The 22,849-nt window shown below is 40.8% G+C and overlaps 1 protein-coding gene across 1 annotated transcript in view; it reads right to left on the bottom strand.

The window, feature by feature from the left end:
• The window catches only part of COL12A1 (collagen type XII alpha 1 chain), a 111,762-nt gene extending 89,171 nt beyond the window's left edge, over positions 1–22,591 (bottom strand). Inside the window, exons 1-11 of the mRNA XM_060167334.1 lie at positions 22,533–22,591; positions 19,246–19,353; positions 11,999–12,115; positions 10,031–10,174; positions 9,540–9,599; positions 7,347–7,610; positions 7,008–7,172; positions 6,198–6,371; positions 4,155–4,445; positions 3,143–3,745; positions 1,705–1,977 (exon numbers count right to left, since the gene is read on the bottom strand). Coding sequence (XP_060023317.1) covers positions 1,705–1,977; positions 3,143–3,745; positions 4,155–4,445; positions 6,198–6,371; positions 7,008–7,172; positions 7,347–7,610; positions 9,540–9,599; positions 10,031–10,174; positions 11,999–12,115; positions 19,246–19,318 — 2,164 coding nt within the window. The 5' untranslated portion in view covers positions 19,319–19,353; positions 22,533–22,591. The remainder of the gene's footprint in view (positions 1–1,704; positions 1,978–3,142; positions 3,746–4,154; positions 4,446–6,197; positions 6,372–7,007; positions 7,173–7,346; positions 7,611–9,539; positions 9,600–10,030; positions 10,175–11,998; positions 12,116–19,245; positions 19,354–22,532) is intronic.
• Between the last annotated feature and the right edge of the window lie 258 nt (positions 22,592–22,849).

The raw sequence follows: 22,849 nt of genomic DNA, 5'->3' as shown, positions 1-22,849 counted from the left end.
AGAAAGAGGGCCAGGCTCATGAAGCCACAGTGTGGGCATTACAGAGAAATCATCAGAAAGTCATAAATATCTAAGTGTGGACTGCTAGGTTATACTATCACAAAAATCATAAGACAAGAAGACATCTTAGGCCATTTAGTTTATCTACTAGCCTTCGGGCAGAAATATACCTAAACCATGCACAAAAGAAAAATCAATCTTATCTGAAAATTTTTTCGGAGAAAAGATTCTCTAGCTTTTATCAGCAGGTAGACAAACATATGCCCTCCCTGTGAGCCAGTACTTCTTTGTAACTAAAATTCCTCATGCTGCTGTTTCAGCCTCTTCTGTACCGAATAAAAATGGAGGAGAATGACTGATATCTCTTGTAATATTCACTGTATATATCAAGAGTAATTGTCTGGTGCTGGCCTGCTAACCAGGTTCATTGGAATCCTTTAAATGTCAAATGTAGAGAAATGTATCAGAAAGTATTCAAATCTATCCAGTAAGGTGGACACATCTAAACAAATATTGCTTAAAATATCTGGTAAACTTTGTACACCCATGTTCTTAGCAGCATTATCCACAATAACTAAAGGGTGGAAGCAACCCAAGTGTCCACCGATGTTGGTATATACATACAACGGAATATCATTCAGCCATAGAAGAAAGAACATTCTGACACATGCTACAAACACTGATGAACCCTGAGGACACTAGGCTAAGTGAAATAAGCCAGTCACCAAAGGACAAATACTGTACGATTCCACTCACATGGAAACCCAGAGTCATCAAATTCATAGAAACGGAAAGCAGAATGTTTGTTGCCATGGTCGGGGGGACAGAGGGTAGCAGGAATGGAGAGTTATTGTTTAACAGGTAGAGAGTTTCAGTTTTGCAAGATGAAAAAGTTCTGGAGATGAATGTGGTGATGTTAGCACAACCATTGAATGTATTAATTGTCACTGAAATGTACACTTGAAATGGTTAAAACGGTCAAGTTTATGTTTTACGTATATACATGTATATTTTACCACAATTTTAAAAAAGAAAAAAAATTTGGTAATATATATTCGCCATCAGAAGTTTGGTAGTTTCAGAAATATCTGAACACGACACTGTTGGTACATGGGACAGAAAATGCTAGATAAGCAGTATTTCCAGAGTTAGTTCCATAATTATTAACAGTTCTCTATGTCTCAACCTCAAATTCATCACAATAAATCTAGGGTCTTTTACTTAAGAGTTTTTCTCTTTTTAAAAAGATTTATGAGGGCTTCCCTGGCGGCGCAGTGGTTGAGAATCTGTCTGCCAATGCAGGGGACACAGAGGTTCAAGTCCTGGTCCGGGAAGATCCCACATGCCACGGAGCAACTAGGCCCGTGAGCCACAACTACTGAGACTGCGCGTCTGGAGCCTGTGCTCCGCAACGAGAGGCCGCGACAGTGAGAGGCCCGCGCACCGCGATGAAGAGTGGCCCCCGCTCGCCGCAACTAGAGAAAGCCCTCGCACAGAAACGAAGACCCAACACAGCGAAAAATAAATAATAAATAAATAATAAAGAAAGAAAGAAAGATTTATGAGTAGCTGTGTTTTAAAGGTACTGAATCTTACGAGGGCATTCACAGTGTTGGACTATAGAGCAGATGGTTATTTCAAATGGTAACTTTGTTCTACAATAAACTGTTAGTTTGGGGAAAACAGTGGAGAACCCTCTCACACCTTCTGCGGTGGTCTCCTCTCCAGCTAAGGGTGTACTGAAGCCATCCTCGTATTCCGCGGTCACGTTGACCAGGTACAGGGTCTCTGGCTTCAAGTTGCTGAGAACGACACTGGTGCTCGAGGCTGGCTCCACCACTGTCACCTCACCATCCCCAGTAGCCTCCTTGTAGGTGATGTGGTATGAAAAAACATTTTCTCCAGAAGGAGACCAACTGGTTTTCAAACTGTAGGAAGTCACCTCAGAAAAACTAAGGTCCTTTGGAGGCACATAAGCTGTTAAGGAAAAAAAAAAAAAAGGACATAGTTAAAATTTTTAAATCTATAAAGCAAAAATGGACCTAATGACTACACACTTTTTCAAATGGCTTACACTCATGTGGGAGAGTGGTCATTGAGACCAATGCACTGAGTAACGTTGCACACAAGACCACTGAGAGAAAGCCTCTCACTCACAGCCCCACAAAGAGGTCCTGATCATTTGTCTCGACCATTCATACTACTAAGTTATGTGTTTAAATAACCAGTTAAAACTGAATTAGAGTTTTGAGCTTCCTAAGACAAAGCACTAATGGAATGGTCCTGCCCACAATTGGAATACTTAAAACAGTAACAGACCTAAAATGAACCATCAGAATGTTCCCATTCATCCCAGGCAATCAGATATTAACCTTTGGTGGTAGACAGATATTTCAAAGTAATAATTTAAAATTTTTTCCTAACAAGAGAATATTTATTAAACTAAATCATAGGAAGGCACAATGTTGAAGGCACACTCACTGTCCTTAGGGGACATACAATCAAATTGGAGAGACAAGAGAGTGTAAAGTTATTAACAAAAGAAAGCAGTATATTTGAATGCCAAATGACTATAAGTGATAAGTGTTATAGCCCTAGAACAATTAAGAAGCTTGATGAAAGAGATGGGACTTTTAATCGAATGTTGAAAAACAGAATTTGGACAAATGAAGAAAAAAGGATAGGGAATTCCAGATGTGAGGAAGGATGCCCAAAAAATGGTCCAGGAAAGAGAATGCATAAGGAGGATTCAAAGATCCAGGACTATGTTCCAGTCACCTTTGATTCAAAGCAACTAGCTCAGCATCTAACACATGGTAGACACTCAATTCGTGGTTATTGAACTGGATGCGACAAATGGGTTTAATAAAGCTGGTTCCCCGCCCTGACTGAGGATCTAAGATCAAATACAGCTCATGACTCTTAGGATAAACAGCTTTTTCACCAATAAATACCTGACCCACACCCAGGAGAAAGTCATATCTCAGAGCTAAATGAGTTAAGTTCAGTAGTTTTCAATAACATAGGAAGGTTACTTTTTCCTATAGATAAAAATAATTGACAAAGCCTATTATCCACAATTTTAGAAGCACAAATGCTGTGTCCATGAAGAGATAACTTTTCCTTTACAAAGCCTACTGACCTTTTTTCTTTATAGCTGCCAATTCTTGCTCAATTCTAAGACAGATAGACTGTGTGAGTTCAAAAGATATCCTCTGAAAAGCATCAAAATCTTCCACTGTGAACACATGGGTCTCGGCAGGAGGAGAGGCAATGGCTTCTAATTCTGAGCGAACAGCATCCTTCACACCAACTGCAAAGATTTCAACATCTGAATTCCTTAGTTTTATAGCTGGGTCTCTGAAAGCATCGGAAGATTTTCCATCCGTGATAAGAATCATGACCTTTGGGACGTCGCTTCTTGAACCCTTGCTCGGCACAAATATTTTCTCTCTAACGTAAGTCATTGCTTTCCCAGTGTTGGTAGATCCTCCTCTGTAGGGGAAGGTGTTTATTGCTTCGATTATATCTTCAACTTTGGTGAATTTTTTCAATGTGAACTCAGTATGAGGATCCCGGCTGTACTGGACAAGACTGATCTGTACCCTATTCGGTGAAATCTCAAAACTTTTGACGAGAACTTCCAAAAAGGCTCTAACTTTAACAAAGTTTGCAATCCCAATGCTATAGGAACCATCAACCAAAAACACAATATCGGCTTTTATATCCACACCACGTGAGCATTCTGTAAAAAGAAAGAAAGCCCATTGAAGTTCAACAAATACAAATTAATCAATAAAATATAGATAGAGCTGTCCCTCTGTATCCTTGGGGGATTGGTTCCAGGACCTCCTTCCCTACACCAAACTCCAGGGATGCTCATGTCCATTCTATAAAATGGCACAGGGAAGTAAGCCCTCCAGATCCGCGGATTCCACATCTGCAGATTCAACCAACGTCAGACCACACAGTGGTTGAATCTGTGGATACGGAACCTCAGATACGGAAGGCCTAAGGTATCTGCTTTTCTTAGTAAGCAGCCTTCTTTAAAAGAAAACTATTGCAAACATTTTGTTTAAAAGTAAACCTGAACCAGCATACTATTAAATGGACCTTCAGGTATTCCAAACTCAGTGATACACCCATTAACTCACCCACTTGAATTTTCATTGGCTGAGTCTTCTCCATTATTGAAACTGGTTCACTGGATGTCAGTCCCTTCATGGCAGAAACGCTGATCTGGTATGCTGTGTCTGCTGAGAGGTCACGAACATTGAGTGTGGTCGTCTGAGGACCCACACTCAGAGCATGCTGTCGGCTTCCTGCGGTCATGGGTGTAAGGAGAACTTTATAGCCAGTCACTGGGCTAGGAGATGGATTCCAACTTAGCTTAACGTATTTTGATGAGACTTCCGTGGCAATCAAATTTGAAGGAGGTTCAACAACTACAAAATAATGAGCAGAAGAGTGATTTAAAACAGTGAGATGCAACCCTGTTAACAAGGTCTTCATGTTTGCACCTCAGTTTTCCTTATTCGAATTAATCATGAATGCATCAGGAAAAGTTCCCCAATCCCAGTCCCCCATTTCCACCTGTACCCATCAAACCGAAAGAGACTCAGTGCCTGAATTTTAATCAGAGAGATGAGAAGTTTAGGGAAAAAGAAGTCCTTGGAGAAATTAATAACAGGACATCTGATGCCTAATTCATTCTCTGGGACCAAGATTTTCCATTCTGGTTTTGGTATTATACTCATTGCCTTTATTCAGGTACCAAAGGAAGCACTTGATGAATATTTGTTAAATCAATGACTTACTCAATGCTTTAGAAAGTTTTTCTCTCTTAATAGTAATATAAGCATAATAATGTAACATTTAAGATACTTTATAATATGCCAAGAAAGATAAAGAATTCAGCAGTTCTTAAATGACAGGCTCTTATCATCTTAAGCAATTGTATTTCCCCTTATTCAAGATAAGAAAAAAAGTTCAGCTATGTTCATAATGCCACCAAACAGGGGTGAAACAATGGTTTACAACATGCATATTGACAAGCAAATACTGATCATCTAAAAATGTTCTATCCTTACTCAGTGTAGAACATAGTCGTGTATTGGGCTGGCCAAAAAGTTCGTTCGGGATTTTCCGTTAAGATGTTCCGAACGAACTTTTCAGCCAATCCAACACTTAGCAGATAACAAAGTATTTTAAGCTATTTCAGACCAAATCTTCCAAGTTTTAGACTTGCCAGTGGAATCAGTTTCCCAGAAGATATAGTTCTAAGTTTTTATAAGTCAGGCCGCAACAGTGGATGATAAAATATGTACAAGGTTACCCACTGTCCTCTCAAAAAGGCCATCAGATGTAGTCCATAAAAATGACGCCTAAGGAAGTGAGAAGCAGTGGGAGGAAAGCAATGGATGTGCCAACTGGAAGTTTAGGCAAAGCTCTGGATTGATGCGGAGACAGTGCTGGGGAGCGGAAGTCTCAGGCGATCGCCAGCAACAGAGAGAAGAGGCCCCAAAACAGACTGCAACGCAGCCCACACCCCTTCCAGGGAGAGTTGAAACGGGGGCAGAACCAAACGTTGGCCTAACCTCGCACACACACCCTAGTGAAGGTGAAACACGTGAATGTTTTAAGAGACTGAGTAAAGAGAGGTTGACCAGGGGAAAGATGGGCGGGGGTGGATTTTGTAATAAAGCAGAGCAAACAATCAGACATTAGGCGGTAAAACAAAGAAAGAGATTCAGAGCCCATGAAATAATAATAACATTGCCAAAATCCTTGGGGTTTGTAGATTAAGGAGTTTATATGATTGAAGATGTAGCTCTTTAGAACTTATCTTTAATCAGTTGCGAATTCTTAGGCTAAGAGGCGAACAATTATGGAAACTGTGACTTTTTAATACTCCAAAGGATGCTTATGAAATGTCTTTTCTCTCTCCCATGTACTTAAAAGCAATGACTGATAAAATGGAAGCATTTTCCAAATGTGGGAGGATCAAACTGACTGATCTTTGAAATATTCTTAAGAGCCCTGAAAACACTCTGCAGAGTGTGGTGACGGAAACTCTTTTCCTCCGCCATTTAATAGAACCAGAATGCTAAACTAAATGTCCCTCTGCCTGTGAAGCCGTAACTGCTCTCAAGTAATGGAAGAGGGGGACACATGGGAACGCCCAACAATTCACTCACCTTCTTCTCCACTGACCAATTCCCCAAGCTGGTCGTCCACACCTGAGCACACCTGGGAGATGATCTCGTTCTGAATGTCCACAATCGCGTCGAAGTTGGCCACGTTGAAAACGTGATTTAGGGAAGGTGTGGAGGCGATTTGTTTGAGTTCTTTTGCATCTGCGGCTTTAATGCCTTAAAAAAAAAAAAGGACAAGGATGTGGGAAGGGAAGTGTGGGAAGTAAAGACATTTTCAAGTCCTATTCAGTCATAAACTGGAATTGTTTTGCGTCCTAAAGAATGTGCAACTGTTGAAATGACAAAAGCATTTTCCCATTTCACGTAACATGGCCAAAGAGGCAAAAGGCTAGTTGGTAAAACAGAGTGGGCTCTCATGCCAACCATGCCATCATTTGTCCCTGCCATCTGTAAAGATAATACTTTGTACTTCCAGAGTCCTGAATGAGCTGGAACCCTCTGAATTCTTCAAGTGTTACATAAGAGAGGAAACATAAAAAACACTTAATGATAATAGGAGGAGGATCTTTATTAGAATCATTGGCCCAGCATTCTTTGAAAAGCAGAGTGTTGACAAAGAATGTGAATACCGCCTTACTTAATGCATATGCTAAAGGAGTTACGTGAGAGAAATAGATAAGCAGAACTTTTACTCAAAAATGATTTGGATTAACACTGCACTATCAAATGCAGTAAAAACTGCTTTCCTTCCTTGAGAAAGAATCCTTCCTCGAGGAATCAACCCTTCATCTTCCTGGCCATTAAGTATTAAAGTAGTTCTAAAATGAAAATACTGAACCAAACTTGACCTACCCAAAGAGAACACTTCAACCCCAATACTGCGAAGCTCCCTTGCTGGAATTTCCACTTCGTCCTGGGATTTGCCATCGGTAATAATAATTGCCACTTTGGGAAAGCCAACTCTTGATCCAGCAGATTCCGTGAAAGTATTTTTAATTAAGTAATCAATGGCTTCCCCTGAAATGAAAAAGAAATATGTTCAGTTCCACGTGACACAATTTTACCAAAATCCAAAGCTATGGGATTAATTTCAAAATTATTTAACATATGATAATTTGGGCAATGCGTCATTTCTTTCCCAAATAGATACTTCATTTATCTTAAACAATACCACAATTTGTAAAAACATACCTGTCATCGTGTTGCCACCTTTGTATGGGATTTTTTTTATTGCAGCAAGTAGCTCATCCCGTTGGTAGTACTGATTTAAGTTAAATTCCGTCCTGGTGTCAGAGCTGTACTGAACAACTCCAACCCTTGTCTTCTCTTCCCCAACGTCAAAAGCAGACACAAGAGCAGCAATGAAGTCTAAAATGTACTTGAAATTATTTCTTCCCACACTCCATGAGCCATCCACAAGGAACACTAAATCAGTCCAGGCACTGACAGAGCATTCTGAAATACATGTGATATATTTTTTAAATGATACACTAATAAATCCATCTAGCATTAAGGAATACAAACTAACGTGGCAAAAAGGTTGGCTCCTAAAATCATTTTGTTCATTAGAACTTTTCACATTGTTCTTTACCCACAACTGACATGCACAAAAGAATGTAAAACTTTATTGGCACACACAGAAGCATTTTCAGTATGCATCTCTGCAACTATATGTCTTTAAACTGTTGTATAAGACACTGTGCAAGACTAGATACATATATGACCCATTCTCCAAGAGCCTGTGACCCAAGTATCGTTGCTATTGATTTGTCTATTTTTATAACTATATCCTCACTCTTTTCTCCAAGTAAAAACTATATAAAATATCTAGGAGACATACAAAAGAAATGTAAGCAAAGTGTTTTCATTCTTGGTATTCTGAGATCAATAAAGACAAAACAATTGCTGTACCATTTAAGCAAATGCAGTAGGGGTGAAGAAAAGAGCACATCTTTTTTAACAATTCTCCTGCATTTTACGATATAATTGTCTAACGTTTGCAGCTCGTTAGTCTAGAGGGTTAATGGAATCTTAACAGAGGTACCAACAAGCATAAATGTGATGCAAAATCGCCATAATATCTTGTCCTAATTATCAATGTATTTTAAATTGACAACTAAAACCTTCTTGTACTAAACAAAACGGGGGAAAACATTTTCATTCAAAAGTAAAAATATATGTAGTACCCTTAAATCACTAACAATGCAACAATTGGCCTTTATAACCAAACATATTTTTCCCTCTCTCTGTGGTCAGGTGGGGAGGGGGGAACACGTTGGTTTTTATGAAAATCTGTATTCATAAGGCAAAGCTGAGTGAATTTTCTGAAGATATTTTTGTCCCTGCAGTCAGTTGGTAGATAATAAGAGAAGTACTTGGCTAGGAAGAGGAGGAAAGGTCCTGGGAAATTTGCAAGCCAATACAAGTTGCATGCCTAAATAATTTTTGCCTACTATTTAATGGGCCAATTTAAGCCTACTGAAAGTCAGTATTTAGAATAATGCTTTGATTTAGAATAAATATTGATGATTCAGGGAAAATATTTGCATTGTAACTGCATACTATAAACTTCGCTTCAGATGATTAGACATCAAAAAGAATTATAAACAGTGACCTGGCGGGAAAAATTCATGAAGGATAAAGGGAACTTCATGTTCACAATCTTTTTATTGTTATCCTGAGTCATAAATCCAATTTACAAGGTGGCAAAATTAGAAGTCCAAGAAACCCTTCAGGGATCCATCCCAGCAAGTCACACAGAGCAGTGTAAGATCAAAAGGGGCTAGAAGCCACAAAACCAGACACTAAAATTGCTTTCATTTGATTACAAATGCATCAACTTATCAGGGACGTCTTACAGAGACTCCGGAAACGGTTACAACTGCACCAACTAAGCCCATGTAAACACCCTAGAAATAAGCAAAACATATACAGAGACATAGAAATACATTTTCATGGCAATGGAATTGCTGAAAACACTGTGAGGGCATCTCCCTTGTGGTCCAGCCCTATAGCTCTCATGCATCCCTGAGCTACCACTTATTTCTATAGTTTGTCTTTGAGAAAGGAGTTAAGTCCAGTGATGAGCTTTGTTTTTCACCTACTGCCAAAATCCTGCAGGGGAATTTGGACACACACACATTTAAAACACTCCCAGTCAAAAGAATATTTAGTACATAGAATGAATGGTTAGAAAGTCAGAACGTAGGTGTTACAACCACTTAGTCATACATTACTATTACGTTGCCTGTACTTCCTGTAGATAAAGCTTACAGAAATTAATATAGGAGTGAGATGAAACTATGGACCTAGTTGGAACATCTCCTTTAGATTACATTTATAAGTTCTGCAAAGCCAAGCACAAATATAAAGGGAAATGCTTACTTTGTATCTCTGTTTTTCCAGGTTTCTTCTCCCCTGGCTTTATCGGGCCACCTGTTTGAACTGAATCAAAACTTGATTATTACAAAAAGAAATGGACCCATACAATTACTTCCTAAGAAGAAAATAAGTACGTTGTCTTTCAAATGTACGGTCCATTCCCAGCTGGTCAGAGAATACAGCCAAATAAGCATTCCCTTGCAAATATCATTATTTTTAGGGAGATTTTAGATACATTTCAAAATGGATATTAACATTGTTGTCGGGCAAAGCCTAATGTTTTTAACAGTTTTCATTCATAATATTCCCGCTGTTTCCAGAGACCAGGATTATAAATCAGGAATGAATTATTCACAGCTACTAACATCTAGGATCATTGAAAGAATAGTTAATATGGATATAAATTAACTCTGCATAACAACAACTTAAATTTGAAAGCTGGAGAAATCTTCTGCAAAACATAAGGTATAAAAGTACTTTAGATGTGTGCTTACTTGTTAATTGGCCTATAACTGGTACACTTTCTTCTACTTCATCATATGAAGTGATTGTCACCACATACTCTATTTCAGGTATGAGCTCTGTTAATAAAGTTTCAGTGGTACTAGCTGCAAGGGTAAATTCCCTAGTGGGCCCATCTGAAAATATAGAAAGAAAAACATCAGTGCAACAAAACTTTTTTCACATATAACATAACATATACTCAAAATCTGAAAATTCAAAATACACATTTTTTTTAGAATACCCAAACATTATTTTTTACTGCCTTCCAAAACAAACATTTTGAATTCTAGAAATTCAATAAATGGACTGGCATTGCCTTTACTTGTTACAATCATATTCCATATTTGTTTGTGGACTCAAGTATTCCTCTAGATTAAAGATATACCAGAATATCAAACAAAAATCTCTCATTATTTTTGAATATTAATGGTAGACAACACATTTTTTATAAATTAGAGATAAAGCAGAAAATAGTTTAATTTTAAATGATGCATTGGAGGAGAGCACTGAAAGAAAAAGAAGGGCTGAAAATCAACTCAAAGACAACAAACCCCATAGGCAAAAAGGAACATCTACTGGGAAACAGCATCCTCTTCTACAGAAGTGCATCCTCCGTACTCCAGCGGGGGATGGGAGCATACGCTAATGGGTAACCATGGTCCTCTGAATTGACTTAACTAGGTATCAAACATTTCAAGGTACAGTGTACTGAGCGTTTCCTTATATACTGACAATTATGTACTTCCTTCTAGATTATGATAATGCTCAATTCAATCAGGAAACACAGTAGTTCCTAGGGACTAAGTGACTTTTAAAATTCTTAAACATATTAAATTTTCATCAAAACATAAATAATCGAAAAAGGTAACGAATGTAAAAGAACCCTGAGAAATGCTCCAGGTTTACATGTGGAGCATTGCAGAACCCACCAGGGCCCCCATGGGAAAACAAGACACCAGGGCTCTGCTAGGTTTTTAAGGTATAGGAGTCAGTCATTGCCAACATCTGGAAACCAGATGAACTCTTTTTCAACTGTTTTTCTGCTTTGGAATAAATGAAATAGTTAACGGCAAATATATCTGGGAAGAAAATATTCAAGGAATAAAAAGTAAATTCTTGATCGCTTTTTAAGTTCTCGGATCATATGGGAGAAAAATACAGCTTCCCAATTTCCTGATAAACCAGGATTTAAAATCAGTGGTATTTTTTAAAGGTCACAAGTATGTAAACACGGCTCTGGTGCTAAGTCATGTTGACATCATCTATCGCTTCTGTCAGCCAATACAGACCTCTTCCTACCACTTGGCCAGTGCTAGTAAAACTGGTTATTTTCCCATTCCACGTTAGAAATAAAAGTTAATCAACAGAGATGGGTTCTCCACACTTGGGCAACATCACGAATACTAAAGAAAACTTTTGAGAACAAGCAAAACAAGTTTTCTTCTTTCAAAGACTCTTAGCCTTAGGATCTACAGAATCTGTCTAGTAAATCGTTGTCTTCCATCATGGCAGCTCACCACCATCCCAGAATCTGTGTCCTGGGTACTGAAGTGTGCAGGACACTGGGCAAGGCGTAATAACTCACTTCATCACTTGTCACTTGAAGTGTTGGACAGATTAAGTGATTCAAGAAGAATGTCAAGAAGTGATCATTCTATTTTATAAAAGCAAAGATTACCAGCAATATTCTGATCGGGGCGGGGGGAGAAGTCTATTTTTAGTAACAACAGCTTAGCACAGCAAACCAAGTTGATAAAGCTAACACTACAAGAATATAATAACGGGTCCTGGGCTGGAAATCTGGAGATCTGAGTCCACCAAATATCTTGCGACGTTAGGTGAACCTCTCAGGTTTTCTAAATCCTGGCTTCCTCATAATGAAATGGAAGGAGGGGAAAAGATCAGATTATATCACCTTTGATGTCTCTGTCCTAAAATCCCAACATGTCAAAACTTACCCGTTGTGGAGTCCACTGTTATTTTGAAACCCACAATTGGATCAGGTGGTCTTGCCCATGACATATGAACAGTATTTTCATCTATAATTTTAAAATTCAAGTCTGAAGGTGGGTCAACTGCAAGAGAGAGAGTTGATATCAGTTACACTTTCCAAATGTCACAAAACGGTCAATTTAATTAATAAAGAATTGTGTTGAGCAAAGCTTACTAAAATTGTCTTTGCATAAATTTGTTTCCAACAAATATAAAAGATATCTTGTTGGACGAGAATAAAATTAAAAGCTGACAAGATGTGACAAAACATCAGAGAGTATACATATTACAGAAGACAGCACAAAACACTTTGGATTCTTGAGTTGCTCGGTCATCCAAGAATGGCCAGCAAAATCAAGCATAATAGAAACATATTTGGATACAAGTACATATACAGGTACAATGAAATCACATATAATAACCACATATGCAAACAATTCACATAACAATTAAGGAACTTTCGATACATGCTGAGTGCATTTTGAATAAGCATGCCAAATCACAACCTGCTTACAACCACAGAGGTTAAGTGAGAACACTGACATAATACATTTTTTCCATAATGTGGAAAAGGATCAATGATATTTTGGTTCATTCTCTGCATCATTGCCTTGTTATTAATTTTTGTTTGATAATTCTCAATCTGTGGCAGAGATGAAAAATGTATTGAAATAAAAAGGAGGAATCATGGGAAATTTAGCACTGTTATGTCTCACAAGGAAATATACATTTAAATGTATATTTGTATTCATATAGACCAATGTTCAAAAATAGTAATAAGGGGTGTCAATCAGTTATAAGTATATAAAGAGTGATATACAGATGTTTATAAAACTAACAAACATTCTGCCTGTTTACACCAATTTGCTGTACGTTTGCAAGGTGTAAACCAACACTGCTATTTTCCTTTGCAGCAGGTATACTCCATACTAGAAGTGGCATTTTAAATTAAAATGCCAGTATGGTCCTTTACAAAACAATGGTTAATTATGAAAAGACAACATCAATGTATATTTATGGACATTTATTTACAGAACTTAAAGAAAATAGTGAGGAAGGATCAGCCATCTGAAGACACGACTGCGCATAAATCTTGGAGAAGTCAATGACAGGAATAATTGAAAAGTACAGAAAGCAATAGTTTACATACAAAACTGTACAGCATCATGCATGTGTCAATGAAATGTTGACTTGTTTTTAGTTTCCCACAATGAATGAAAGCCTCCATGTACAATAGTCGTTACACAAAGACATTCCAGAAATATTTTATAATGATATTCTCTCTGCAGTGTTCATGCCTCATCATGCAGCATTGTACTGACTCACTGTCAGTGCATGGTCGATGCATTAAAAAGTATTACTCTTGAAGCAGGTCCACACAATAAGATGACTTTCCGCCATACTCTTCTTAAAGTGTTTCGGATTGAAAGTATTCCTGGTGAGTCAGAATTTTTGTCTCTCTTTTGAGAGATTACAGTCTCCTTTTAGGTTTTCCTAAAGGTCAATTGAACTATAGCAGTAGCTTTGAGACATGAGTCATAGAATTGAACTGGGGTTAGGTATTTATGTAATATTAATAGCACATTTTAATGGAAATTATACAAATTAAGCAAACGTTTGCTTTAATGAACTGCTGCTTCCAACTGTAGGAGATGGCTTTTTATTCTTATTGGATACGCTAGTAATGGAATGAATGTTATTTTCTTACTATCCATACACAGGCAGTGAGATTAGACTATTAATCTACATGCATAGTTTAATTACTCAACATTCTGCTGTCTGTAACCGTTTTGCGAGGTTTACTGGCAGTCATCACTTAGTATAACAAGCATGCAACAGATGTTAATAGGACAATAGGTATTAAGAATATCATTATAAAATATTGTTCCAGTAGCAATGGCTCAGGACAAATTTAATGCAAAGGCAGAGGCAACTGGCCTGAGCATGCTTTTAAAAAAAATCAGTACATGGAAAAACAGTACCACCAACCTTGCAAGGAAATTGACCTGAAGCAGCAGACATTAGGTTAAAGCTGCTGAGGGGCAGCAGCCGCCCACCTTGTTGATTTCCAAATGACCAGGATTCCAGAAAAACTGAAAAATTGACTGTTGGGAAAAGTCTTTAACATTTCAGAGGACTTTAAGGTGTTTATAGAAACTCAGATGTGGTACTTGGGGATCAAAAGTAGGAAAGAATGGTCGACCAGCTTGTGTACAACAGAGAGCCCTTTCCACTTCTCTTCTTGCCACTTTTATCTCTTGTAAAACCTTTTAGGCTTGCCATTCTGTTTATATATTTTGCTTGTTTGTCTCATGAAAAAAGATAATAAAGCAGGTGTGAGTGTGGACCCCTGTCAACTTGAATCAATGCGAAATGTATCTTCATTAACTTTGAAAATCTTTTATTTTATATAAAAATAATTCACAACCGCCCTTGCATTGTTACAAGCAGCGTCTATGCAGATGCCAGAATATTTCTAGGATGAACTACCTACATAGGGATCATGACTGTAAAGACTCATAGTTGTGTAGAAGAAGAATCTGAACGAAGACAAAGAGAAGTAAAATTATAAATAAATAAGATAGCAATCATATATATTCATAAAACTGAATACTGATAGTGAAGAAACTAAAATTTTAAGTATTCATAACACTAGCAGTTTAAGTTCATATTTATGAATAATGCTTTTTGTTATCAAAAAGCTATGCTATGAAAACTGCATTCTGCTGGTATCTTCCTTAGATAAATTGGCAGGATTTAGGACTTTTTAGGAATAATTATAGCTAGCATTTGCTGAGTGTCTCTTCTGTGACAGGCAGAGAGCTAGTCACTTTATATATTGTCTCCTTCTTTTCTTATGATCACCCAGAAGAGTGGCCTAATTATCCCTGATTAACGGGTGAGTCAGTGAAATTCGCAAGGGTTAACACAGCTAATAGGCAGGAAAACTTTGATCCCATAGTCTGACTCCAGAGCATACAGCTTCCTACCATATTTGCTTAAATGTAAAAAATAAGAAATATTTGAGTGAAAGATTAACTTTAGAAACCAATATTGATATGTATTTGCCTATTAAAATATACATAAGTATTTCTCTATAAAAAACCTTTATTTGATGCCTGGTCAACAATCAACATGTGCTATTCAGACATCTCCAATTCAGATACAGATAGAATTTGGTATATTAACTTTACAACTTGTTCAAGCAATTTTGAAACCAAAGTATCTACCTTGATATATAATTTTTTTACAAAACATTGTTTTTAATTATGGCACCCAAGAGGAAGACATAAAAGTTTACCCAGAGGTGGATGGATGGATGGATGGATGGATGGATAGATGGACGGACAGGTGGGAGGAGATTAGTCTAGTAAGATTTGGCAAGTGTATAAAATGTACTAAAGGTAAAGGAAAACTGAGAACACACTACTAAAATATCATCTTGATGAACTAGTAAGACCTTTAGTCTAATCTTTGTGATGGCAACACTGAGAAGGGTACTACCTTAATGGCAGAAACCTTGAGAAGTGCACAAAGTGTGGTTTTACTATATTCAGTACGCATTAGTTTAAATTTTCCTTCCAAAGCTAGTATAAATTTAATGATCTCTGCCATGATACAGATACTCATTTCGTCTGTGTTTATAAGATACCAAAAATAAGCAGTTGAAAAGTTAATATTTTAGACAAGTAATAAATTATTCTGTACAGATTACAAAATGCATCCTTTCATGAAACTGACTGGGTCGACCCGTTTTCAAGCAAGAAAGCAGCACAGTGTGGGCAAACTAGCACGAAACCAGGACTAGAAGACCTGGGTCTTGTCTATGCCTTGTCCCTAGGCAATCAGGTTAGTTGACTGAGTTATTCAGCTTCTCTGGTCCTCATTTTCTCATTTGGAAAATGAGAGGATTAGAATAGATGATCTATAAGTTCCCGTCGAGTTTGAAATTTCTGTTAGAACATAAGTTAGACACAGGAGTATAGAAATATACATTAATTAGCCTCTTAACCTAGACGTAAGATAATTAAAGCTTAAGACTTCAACTCACTCATGAATTAAAAATATCCAATCGTTCATTATATATTATGAACTACAAATCAGACTTACTAAAATTACAACTCTATTTTTTTTACAAAACATATGTCCATCTCAAATTCTAGATTAACTAGAAAGGCGTCTAACTCTCAGGGAACACTGGCCATTAATCTTTAAATGCAAAGCGTTAAATTTTCTAAATGGCAATTTACATACTGTATGATACAGGAACCAAAAGTAAGTTACACATTCTAGATCTTACAGAGCACTGGCCAGGTTATAAGGTTAATAAAGTCTATGCTGTAGCTAAAAATTACAAATATTAAAAGCAAAAAAAAATCACTTGCACTCTTATTTCTATGGAACAAATACTGTATTATGAAAAATAAAGTTCCTTGTATAAGTAAGTAGAAGAAAACAACATGACAAAGGTGGTACCCCTATAAAAAAGGAGCAATGCAAAAAGTGAACGCCAAAACCTTTTAATTAAAGGTATTGAGCTTTCAACATATAAAAAAAAGTAAGTAGAAATTGACTGAAAATAGTATGAATACAAGAGTACAAGTATGAGTTGCAAAAGGGAAAGAAAAGTAGCAATGGCTACTTTTCTTTTTTAATGTACCCTTTTTTTTTAAAACATCTTTATTGGAGTATAACTGCTTTACAATGGTGTGTTGGTTTCTGCTGTATAGCATAGTGAATCAGCTACACATATACATACATCCCCATATCTCCTCCCTCTGGCGTCTCCCTCCCACCCTCCACAATGGCTACTTTTGAACTAAGATCAAAATAACATATCAAGAAGCAGGGCTGCCAGTTGAATTTGTGAAATGTGCCATCAGAAATACTTCAGAGAAATTCTGTTTGCAGCCCATTGTCCCCAGAAAGGCCTTGGCCACAAGCTTTGTTAGCCCTTCCCAGCCTCCTGGGGCCACTTAGTAATTAACACCCGAGCTTTGCCGTCCACTACTGGAGCCACAAACCACACGTGGCCATCAGGAGCTTGAAATGTGGCCAGTCCAGATGAAGTGTGCTGCAAGCGCAACACACATACCCAACTCCAGACTTAGCTACAAAGAATGCAAAATATCTTACTAATAATTTTTATATTGATTACATGTTTAAATGGTAATATTATGGATATATTAGGTTAAGTGAAACGTTATAAAGATTAAGTTCTCCTTTTTCTTTTTCCTTTTTTAATGTCATAACCAGAAGATTTTAAGTTACATATGTGGCTTGCATCTGTGGCTCACAATCTGTTTCTATTTGACAGTGCCAAACTAGAATAAGGCCCCCTCCAAATAACAGATCTTACAAAAGGATCATTATTAAATGCTGGACTAAGTGGGTGAGAGACAAGAAGAGAAACAGCTTAAGAAAGCAAAAGAAAGAGCTGTATAATGTGGAAATAAATACAAATCTAAAAGATAAATTATGAGAAATACGGAAACAATCAGTAATGTAGACAGTAAAATGTTCTTTTCAACTGCACTTTGCTAACCAGCCATTATCCAATTCAGAACTGATTTTTTTCCATTTACATCATTTCCAACCCAATTCTTGTCCTAAGACTTCTCAACCCTTTCTGATTTTCAAATAACTATTTTCTTAATGAGCAATAAATATGCCACTTTAGTGAATTATCTAAAAATATCTTTAGTAAGGCTTCCAGAAGTTCCTCAAGTGAAATTCCTTCCTAACAACGACATAGAAAGGAACATTAAAGGCAACCTCAGCTGAATATTACTTCACAGAGGCCACTCTGAAAAGCCTCTACATTCATAAAGTATTAATCAGATAAGAAGAGCCAGCACGTTTCCCTCACTTTTCTGAACAAGCCGTACATTTTGAAGACTCTCTGCTTTGTCCAATCTTAGTCTTTTGTACCTGCAGTCTCAAACTAGAGAATCAAACACAATAGAAAGTTTTTGAAAATCTCAGTGTGGTCATAAAACAGCTCTCCTTCCCCACTGCCTCTAAAAAACACAACCCCCCCCCCGCCCTACCCCCCTTCCACACTGACCCACACAGAAGTATTGCTCTCCTCCCTTAATTTCATCGGGGGCATTTCTGCATTGGAAAAACAAGTATACATTTCTTAAGATGTCTTTTATGGTATTACCCCATTTACCTTGCAGAACAATAAATCTAGTTTATCAGGTCTCCAACGAAAACTGAGAGGACACAGAAGCCCCTCTTGGGTCAATATACAGAAAGGGCTTGTTCCGCGAATGCTGAGAAAGGAAGGCATCAAGTGCACACCGCAGCAAGCCTAAAACAAGGTTAAAACTCTAGCAGAAGTCCTTCGTTTTCCAAGGGCTGGAGCGTACTGAGCCGTTTTGCAGACCCTGAGGCCCTGAGACCCATATCCGAACCTCTGAGCGACTCCGCACTCAGGTCTGAAGCTGAGGGAAGGAGGGAGGGGTAGTTGGTGCCCGGCTTGCCAGGCGCCCGCTAGCTTCCTAGCTTGAGAACCTTGGCCCAGACCCAACCTGTTCGCGTGGGGCTGGGGCTGGGCTTGGGCCACGGGTCTCGTAGCCCAGCGAACCAAACAGAGACAGCGGCGACCTCGGGCCGCGAGAACACACCCCGCGTCCCGGATCTCTGCTGGCCCGCCAGTCCCCTGGGCGGTTGGGCTGCTACCTCATTTGCCTGCACCGCCCGCCTAGCCGACTGAACTCCCCACAAAACACACAGACGCGCAGAGCCGGCTCTGTTGGAGTCTTTTATTGCGTGCTGTCACCGAGGTCGCAGTCCCGAGCCACGCGCACGAGCGAGCGCGCCCGCGCTCCGGGGCTCCTGGGTACCCCCCCCGGAGGTGTTCGTCCCGCAGAGCTGGGTGCAGCCGTCGCCCCCTCCCGGACGGCTGGTCCTCTCGGAAGGCGGCCGTGTCGGTGGCAGTGTGGACAGCACACCGCAGAGACCAGAGCAAGGAGGGCACACAGCACTGTACGGGACGGCTTAAGCAGAATACGAAAGAGCGAGACCTGAGAGCTGGGAAATGGACAGACCTCAGAGAAGGGGGCGTTTCTCCGAAGGAGAGAAACTCCGGGAGAACACACGAAGCGCAGAGAGAAACACAGCAAGCAACAGAGACAAGAAAGATCTGCTTCTTTCCTTTCTAGACTTCTGCATGGTCACGGGGGAGAAGGAGGGAAGAGCCTTTTACCTTCTGCCTCAATGGAAGACAGGAGCAGGGCCGCGCCCAGGGCGGCGAGCGCTGGGGGAAGCCTGGTCCGCATGCTCGGCCTCGGGGCTCAAAGCCGCATGAAGGGATCTGCGGGAGGAAGCAGTGACGGCGTCAGAACCGGGTCCGGGCAGGCCGGGAGCCAGGTTAGAACTGGAGCCTGGACCCGGGCCAGGACCCGACCAGATCTGCCTTAATAACCATAGGGCCCAGACCAGCATATAATGGGCCTATTGTGAAGCAGTGTAAGTCAAGTTCATCTGCAGCAGTTTAATCACGGGCACTAAGAGAGAGTTCAAGTTTAAAGCGGGTCCTGTTTTCCTGGAGGCTGGCCCTGCTTAACATCCGGGGTGAAGGCCTTACCACGCCCCACATAACTCCATCCCCCTGGGTGATGGCTAATTCAGAGGTCATCTTTTCCCTGACTCAACCAAATGCCTCTTCCAGCTGGGGGTTTTATTTGGCCAGCCGTTTTTTCCTAGCTGCTGAACTCTTTAGGTAACGGTACTTTAGTGGTCTCGGGGTAATTTGGAAAAGTATAATAAACCTCTTTTACTCTCTTTTTTTCTTCATTTTGTTCTGCCTACAAATACGCAGCTCTTGAAGGTCTGACATGGATTATACAGAAATATGTGCAGACCAAGAGAAACCTGACCCCCTGCTAGCTATGTTATCTTCACAGCTGATAAATCTTTTACTCAAGATGAGGGGAAAAAAACAACTCTAAAATACATCATAAAAAGGGAAAGGCAATAGAAGAGACAAAGCACTCTTTCCTGTTTTCCCAGGACTTTTTTTTTTTTTTTTTTTTTGCGGTACGCGGGCCTCTCACTGTTGTGGCCCCTCCCGCTGCGGAGCACAGGCTCCGGACGCGCAGGCTCAGCAGCCATGACTCACGGGCCCAGCCGCTCCGCGGCACGTGGGATCTTCCCGGACCGGGGCACGAACCCGTGTCCCCTACATCGGCAGGCGGACTCTCAACCACTGCGCCACCAGGGAAGCCCCTCCCAGGACGTTTTTAAATAAAATTCTCAGTAATAATTAATCTTCTCATTTAACTGTTCATTTATTCCAGAAGATTACAGGCTTATATGCTCAGGAGGAGAATACATTCTACACTGATTTTTCCTGATTCTGTAACTAGGTTATTAATTCTTTAAAGACAAATAGTCTTATTCGTCTTTTGTGGTTCCCAGCACACAGTAGGTGCCTAACCTATGTCAGTAGAAGGAAATCTTCCAAAATATTCTAAGGTCCAATTCAGAGACAAAAGCTACTAGCAACGAACTTAAAAGTGGGGGGGCTTCCAGAAGCAAAACATAAAAAGAGAATTGATTCTGAGGTACATAAATGATTGTAAGACAACACACCAGGCCTCGTGAAAAAAGAAGTCATGCTTGGGAATTCAAAAATGAGCCACAGGTCGAGCCCTCTTTGAGAAAAGAAACTGACAACCTCCAACCGTGTCTTTCCAAATTATTGGCACAATGTATTAGGGCAGCTTTCCTGGACCTGAGTGTAAATTGCATTTTAAATGTCTGATGAACGGGTGTGCCAAATTGCCCGGAGCTCATTTTTATGAAGCCAAGATTAAACTTTTGTCGCTGCTCTGGGGATCCAAGAACTCTGGCAATTTCTTTCTTCCTAATTAACAACTCTTTGACATTTCTAACCCTTTTCTAAATCAGTGAAAAGCAAGAGGTGAGACTGCCCCATTGTCCCATCATCTGGCCTTAACTTTGCTATAATAATTTCCAACTCTGTTGGCAGTCATGCTCGAGAAAAGTTAAAGGCTAACAGTCGACCCAGCGAAAAACCGTGGGCTGCTTTTTTTTTTTTTTAAACCTCTTCGCTAGCTACAAAAACCTGAGTAGTGGAAGGGCTATTGCCTGGGTCTAGAGCGCCACCTATCGGCTACCTGACTCAGCGGCACAAGGAATCATGCCTCGGGGTTATCTGAACATAGAATCAGTTCGGCCAGCCAGCCAGGCATTCCACCCATATGTTAAAAAAAAAAAAAAAGTTTTATCTCCTTTTAGCCAAAATATTTATGTGAATGTTTAGCAGCACTTCATTGAGCACTCTCAGACATAAAATCTGAAAGCGGCCGCCCCTACGTGGCAGCGAGGATTCCCTCACTTCACCCTCATGTATGAATACGAGTCAATTGCGGGGGTGGGGAAAGGGGTAGGAGACTTACGGGATTCATCTCCTCTTGCCAACTCGTCCCCTCCCCCCTCTCCGCTGGAAAAGGCCAATTCCTTTAACTCCCTTGTCAAGTTAAAAAAGGAAATGACACCCTCACCCCTACCCCGCGGGGTGCCTCCAGATCCCCTGCGCGTCACCCACAGCAACCTTGACATTCGTTACCCAAGGACCGAGTTTAGCGCTCATTTCCTTTCTTGCCCCGTCCCTCCCCAGCGTTCCAGCACACTTCAGAAGGCCACATAATCCGGGGTGAGTTGGGGGGAAAGGGGTCCCAGAAAGCCCCGTAAGGACCCTACGGGTGCCTCCTTTGCTGTACCTCTTCTGCTGCCTGGCTACAGTCCCCGCTCCGTAAATAACTCTCTGATCCCTACCCTCTTTGGATATGGGATGGAAACTCCCCCAGAGGTTCCACGACCCTGAGTAGGGCGTCCACTTATGCACTGAGGGGGAGAGGTCGGGGGAGGGAGCTGTCTCCAGCAGCTGGATAAAGTCGGCCAAAGCTGAGTCCCCGAGAGCTGAGCTGACCCACCATGTGGGATGCTTTGAAAAGCAGAGAAAGGAGCCAGATCACTCGCCCGGGAGTCTGTCTCCGGACGCCACACACACCGACGCAGCCTCGACGAGGGGCAGAGCCCTCCGCCGGCCCTCCAAAGAATTCCGCGCCGTGCATCGCTAAAACACCTTCCCTGCGCGCGTGCGGCACCGCGGCAGCCGCGAGGCCCTGAGGGACTGGCGGCCCCAGGAGCCGGCGCGCCCTGCGTCAATTTCAACGAAGCATCTATAGACGAAATCCCTCCACATTCTGGCACATCGAACGGGGTGCCTTACGCGCGCACAGCCTCCCTGCATCAGCTCTTCAGAAAACCTACAATTCTTTCCCCCTCAATGACTCAGACGAATCACAAAAAGCTCAGAATACCCGGCAGATCTCAGGCACAAGTCCAAACGGTCCCCGCTCGGGCTCCTTAGTGGCTTAGAACCGAGCAAGGAAGAGGCTAGAAGCAAGTTTCCCTAGTTTTCTTTGGAAGGGACGAGGTGACGGGGCCGGAAGCCGGACCGACCTGAGGCGGTGGTGACCGAGGTAGCGGCTGCGATAGCGGCTTCCCGGCGTCGTAGAAGCCGGCCCTCGGTGTGGCCCCCGCGCGCCCCGGCAATCGGCGCTGCGCTCCGGGCGCACCTGGCGGCTGCCCGGAGGTGGGCAGCGGCAGGGCCACCGGGGCGGACTTGTAAGAGAAGGAGGATCCCGGGCGGAGAGGCGGGAGCCGCAGGGCAGGCGGAGACGGCCCGGGACCGCAGCTGCCGGCGCGCGGACGCGTCTGGGGCGGCTCGCCTTCGTCGAGTGGGAAGAGGCTCCGCGCCGCGGGCTACTTAATAGAGG

This window comes from Lagenorhynchus albirostris, chromosome 12 (assembly GCF_949774975.1).
Source record: "Lagenorhynchus albirostris chromosome 12, mLagAlb1.1, whole genome shotgun sequence".
Classification (NCBI taxonomy): domain Eukaryota; kingdom Metazoa; phylum Chordata; class Mammalia; order Artiodactyla; family Delphinidae; genus Lagenorhynchus; species Lagenorhynchus albirostris.
This window is presented reverse-complemented; position numbering and strand designations above follow the sequence as displayed.